The sequence below is a fragment of the Calonectris borealis genome, chromosome 5 (genome assembly GCF_964195595.1).
Source record: "Calonectris borealis chromosome 5, bCalBor7.hap1.2, whole genome shotgun sequence".
Classification (NCBI taxonomy): Eukaryota; Metazoa; Chordata; class Aves; order Procellariiformes; family Procellariidae; genus Calonectris; species Calonectris borealis.
The window spans coordinates 25,758,700-25,764,044 of NC_134316.1; the positions used below are offsets into that span (position 1 = coordinate 25,758,700).

At 45.1% G+C, this 5,345-nt stretch overlaps 2 protein-coding genes across 8 annotated transcripts in view; one reads left to right on the forward strand and one right to left on the reverse strand.

Moving 5' to 3' along the window:
• Window positions 1-2,441, reverse strand: part of LRRC74A (leucine rich repeat containing 74A) — a 29,078-nt gene extending 26,637 nt beyond the window's left edge. The window contains exon 1 of the mRNA XM_075151457.1: window positions 2,342-2,441. Coding sequence (XP_075007558.1) covers window positions 2,342-2,441 — 100 coding nt within the window. The remainder of the gene's footprint in view (window positions 1-2,341) is intronic.
• Window positions 1-5,345, forward strand: part of ANGEL1 (angel homolog 1) — a 32,667-nt gene that overhangs the window by 4,268 nt on the left and 23,054 nt on the right. For all 7 annotated transcript variants that reach the window (XM_075151448.1, XM_075151454.1, XM_075151450.1 and 4 more), the window contains exons 5-9: window positions 261-694; window positions 1,389-1,515; window positions 2,401-2,511; window positions 3,303-3,372; window positions 3,796-3,959. In XM_075151448.1, coding sequence (XP_075007549.1) covers window positions 261-694; window positions 1,389-1,515; window positions 2,401-2,511; window positions 3,303-3,372; window positions 3,796-3,959 — 906 coding nt within the window. The remainder of the gene's footprint in view (window positions 1-260; window positions 695-1,388; window positions 1,516-2,400; window positions 2,512-3,302; window positions 3,373-3,795; window positions 3,960-5,345) is intronic.

Below are 5,345 nucleotides of genomic sequence, written 5' to 3' on the forward strand. Positions count from 1 at the left end.
TCTTTTGTAATTGGTCTTTCTCAGAGTTGACAGATCAGAGTAACAAAGCAGAGAGGGTCCTAGAAGGACAAGAAGAGAGAAAATACCCTCAATAATAAATGATAAAGTGTGATTATTGGAACAGAATTGGGTATAATGCTGTACCCAAATGTAGCAGGAACTTCTTCTGCTATACAGATTTGCTGAACTCCCCAGCTGATGGGGGGAAATCTGAGGTAGTGACTACATAAACCTTTTAATAGATGATGGTTTCTTTTCAGGCTTTGCATGCTTCTATAAACGGAGAACTGGGACGAAGACAGATGGCTGTGCAGTGTGCTATAAGCACAGCAGGTTCCAGCTGATCAGCCTCAGCCCTGTAGAATACTTCCGGCCTGGCCTGGACGTTCTCAATCGGGATAACGTGGGCTTGGTGCTGCTGCTACAGCCTCTGCTCCCAGAGGGCCTAGATCTGAAGGCAGTCAGTCCTTTGTGTGTGGCCAACACTCACGTGTTGTTCAATCCCCGGCGGGGAGACATCAAACTGGCCCAGATGGCCTTGCTCTTAGCAGAGATCGACAAGATTGCGAAAACTACTGAAGGCAGCTACTATCCTGTCATCTTGTGTGGAGACCTGAACTCCGTACCCGATTCTCCACTTTACAAATTCATCCGGAACGGTGATCTTTCCTACCATGGGATGCCAGCCTGGAAGGTAGGTGCCAGCCAGAACTGGGATTGGATAGCTCTTTATTGCATGCTGCTAGAGAAATGCTTGGCTGCATTCTTTCTCTCGTGAGGAAATAGTCCGAATATTGGATTCAATCATTCAGCGGTCTTCCCCAATACCTCCAGCACTGCTGGGGAAAGAAGCAGACAAATGTGTGCATGTTGTTTCCACCACTGCTCTTTTGGTTTCTCTTGAGGCAGACCAGTGATAATAGACCACTTAATTTCGGGTCCTGCTTCTCCCTTGCTATGGGATTTTTGTGCTTGGGTGACTGGAAGTGTAGGGGAGTACAACTCCACCACGACTTACTGAAATTTTATGCGGATATTTGATCTGAAAACACTTTGAAATGGGCACCTGTGCTAGAGTCTCATGTGGTTAGCTGTTACTGTGTATCCATGATCAAATACATCATTGGCTTTCAAGCTAAATTATCAGTTCAATAATAGATGCCTGAAGAGTATCTTGTCAGGTGACTTTTAGCTAATTGTGTCCATCCCTCACAGCTGAAGGTTTATTATATCTGCACCATATTCTGAATAGCTTAGTTCATGCCTTTCTATGAGGGCGTTCTCCTGTCTTGCTCTTGGCAAGCGTATATACGTACATTGTCTATAGCTTGCAAAAGTTCTGCTCTGTGTTGCTGATGTTTCCTCTCCTGTTTCTGGCCTCCTTGCAGGTGTCTGGTCAGGAAGACTTTTCCCAACAGTTGTATTCACGGAAACTGCTGGCCCCACTGTGGCCGAGCTCACTGGGTGTAACGGACAACTGCCAATATGTCACCCTGTGCCAGCCAAAGAAACCAGGTGAGCTCCAGTGTGCACTGAGAATATGAGTCTGCTGAGGATGGACAGTTTGTGGGCCTTGCTGTCTCTCTGAGTCGCTTGGGCATGTGTTGCATGAGGCACTCAGCAAAGATTCTCATCTTCTATCCATTTCCTTGGTATGTGAATTACATTTAATTTTTCTGGAGTATATTGGTGCAGCCTAATTTTTGCCATTTTCTTTCTCTAGTCAGGAGCTGAATGTTCCCCTACCATTGATCTATGTATCTCTTTCATGTTCCCAGGCTTATGCTTTTGTGCAGTTGTAAACCATGTTCAGCAGCCACAGCTTTCAGCTGCAGGTGTTTGTGGGAGTGGTTTTGGGCAGTATTTGCACACCACTGTGAGGAAATCATTCCTAAGAGCACAGTTACAATCATGACTGCTGTCTACTGTCCTTAGAGAGGATTAAAAAAAAGAAGGAGCCCACACTAAATAGCTTTTATTGGAATCTTGAATGTAGAACTTGTATTCAACCTGATCTTGAGAATTGTTTTTTCTTTTTCAGCAGACATTTCCTTGAGTTGCACACTAACTGATCTGCTTAAAAAGTCCCTTGAACTTGTGGTGTCTCAGACGGGACATTCTTAATTTGTTTTATTAAGGTGCTGACCATGACTGTTGCATTAGCTAAGGGGATAGCAATAACTGTGCTCTGTTCTTCTACATTTACGCATCTGTTCAGTTCTACATTTAGGTTTTTAAGTAATTCCCATTCTCATGGTATCAGAGTGCTTGGGCACAAAAACCTCTCTGAAACTAAAGAGGTCTAAGAGGTCTAAAGGTCTAAAGAGTATGCAGATGTTACCTGTAGATGTGACTTTGCTGCAGTTATTTTCTTCTTTTAACTTGTATTTTTCTCTGCAGGCAGAATTAAGTACAGCCGGGACTTCCTGCTCCAGTTTCATTTTTGCGATGTTGCCTGTGAACGACCACCGCAGCTGGTCCTCTTGGAAGGTGTGACAGATGCTAAACCAGGTATTAATGGGAGATTTTTCAGCTTGTGTCTCTCCTAGCTCGATTTTGATGAAAACGTGAAGAGGAGGTAATGCCTGGTGAGAAAAGGGGAAGGCAGAAGGATGCCTTCTGTGTCTGTGTGATTACTAATGGATTCCATGAGAGCTCAGAGGAGTACAGTCTTACCACCCTTATACACACTGACTGTGTTCCTTGAGATGCACTGAGATTCAGCCTCTTTTGGAGGCTGTTTCTTATAAAGTGAAAAATATATGTATTCTTTTTTTTTTCTTTTTTTTCCTGCTTCAAGATTTTTGCTGGGGGAGAACAAACCTGAAGACTGTAATGTCACAATGGCCACAACATAGGTGTCTCTGGATGCTGGTACCCAGCAGATACTACCTCACCTCTGGGCCTTGTGGCATGGCTGGTTCTACTCTCTCCATTTCTGTTCTGTCTTTCTAGGCACCCTTTGAGTAAGCTGTAGGCTAAGGCAAACGAACTTTCTTTGAGAGCAGAGGTTGAAGTACCCTGAGCTTTGATAATAATAAATGCTTTAAGGACATGTCCTTAGCCAGCAGAATATGACTTCTCAGTTGTTTGCATTGATCTGCTCTCAGGATGTTCCTGTTAGTCTTAGAGCTGGGGTTTCCTTTGAATACTTTTCTTTAAGGTGCCTGTGACTGGAAGCTATCTGTTCTTCTTGGGCAAAAAGATGCGTTTGGTCTCAGGAGAAGCTTCTCAGACTTGAGATGAGCAGCCTGTTCCAGGATTTATGTAGGTCTGGCTGGAATCTCTTTGCTCCTTTGCAGACCGCCCTGCACACTGGCCCAAGGCTGCTGCCATGGTGAAAGACCCTGATCCCCACGCATTCGTCCCAAGGTAATTTGGTGCATCTTCAATGGTCCCACTCTTCCAGCCTGGTCTCGTTTTCCTGAGCACTGCAAATCGTAAAGACTGAAATAAATGTGAGGGTGGAAGAGAGTAAGGAGGGCTGTCTGGAAGAGCCAGATCCACCCAGGGTTGTCCCAGCAGCTGGGCGCTGTTCTGTCAGCGTTGTGTTGATGAGGTCGAGAATGAAGGGCATAGACAGAACTGGGCATTGGAGACAAAGGAAGTTCATAGTCTGCTTTGTTTTTGGTGTAAGTGGAGTGAATAATTCTGAAAGACTGTCTTTTATGTGTTCACAAAGTAGAAGTAGTTTGGACAGTTGCATCAGTGAGGGAACATCCAACTTCAGTTGTGACTGAAGTACTGAACACTGCATCATTCTCTTTCCTTCCTTGGTAAATGGTTGATGTGCAGGTCTTCAGGCGTTATCCAGCACGGCCTCAACCTGACCTCTGTCTACAGCCACTTCCTGCCACAGAGAGGACGCCCGGAGGTCACAACGATGCCCATGGGGCTTGGAGCCACTGTTGATTATATCTTCTACTCAGCAGAGCCTGTGGAGAATGGGAACAGGGGGGGTGAGTGTGGCAGTGCGGGGCTTATCCCTGTGACATTGGGAGAGGGCTGTGAGGCATGCCAGAATGCAGTTGGGTGTTGGGCAGTGCATTTCATTAGGTTGGGGTCATCTACAGGGTGTGACTTTGACTGAAATGATGTACAAAGTGGAAGCAACATTTGCTCAGGTATCATGAGAAGACACTGTTTATCTTTGCTATTGTTGTGGTTTAACGTGCCAGGCAGCTAAACATCACATCACTCCCTGCCGCCCCAGTGGGATGGGGGAGAGAATCAGGGGAAAAAAAGTAAAATTCATGGGTTGAAATAACAGTTTAGTAGGACAGAAAAGGAAAGGGAAATAATAATAATAATAATAATAATAGAATATATAAAATAAGTGATGCACAATGCAATTGCTCACCACCTGCCAGCCGATGCCCAGCCAGTTCCCAAGCAGTGGTTGCCACCCCGCGGCCAACTCCCCCCAGTTTATATACTGAGAATGACGTCGTATGGTATGGAATACCCTGTTGGCCAGTTTGGGTCAGCTGTGGTGGCTATGCCCCCTCCCAGCTGGGCAGGGCTTGAGAAGCTGAAAAGTCCTTGACTAATGTAAGCACTATTTAGCAACAACTAAAGCATCGGTGTGCTATCAACATTATTCTCATACTAAATCCAAAACACAGCACTATACCAGCTACTAGGAAGAAAAGTAACTCTATCCCAGCCAAAACCAGGACAGCTGTGGAAAAACTGAAGCTGCTTAGCTTAGGTTCATGTAGACTTTTGAGGAAGCTAGAACAGAATGGATCTGTTCTTTTGTATAAGTATCTTACTTGTGCTCCTGATAACAGGCAGTGCTGGGTCCTAAGTTCAAGGCTTGGAATTCTGGTCTGACCGAGACCACACACTGGCCTTAGAAGGTGGTGACTCTGGTTACCTTACAATGGCACCACCTCTCTGCTACCTGAAACAGGAGTTAAGTTGATGAAAGACTGCATGTAAATGCGTCCAGGAACTGTCTCTGAGCTGGTTTGGATCATGTCAGAATCAACTTTGGGGAGGAGGTTAGGAATGAAGAGATTAATTCCTCCTCAGGGGAAGATCTGAAGCTATTGCTAGGACTTAGTACCATTAAAGGAACTTCCCATGTAAGCAACTGTCTGGTGAATTTAGTATATACTTGATTCCTGTGCCTGCAAGTATATGAAACCATTGAACAGCAGTATTATAGGCTGCTCACTGCTTTCACATCTAGGCTCAGAGGTGCATGCAGTGTTTGTCAGGCTGTCTTCGTTCATCAGGGAAAGAATGGGAAAGCATTGACAAGCATCCCTCTGTGAGTGTATAGAGTTAATCTATAGCACCAGTCTCTGGCTGATGTTTCTTTCCATTTTCTTTGTCAG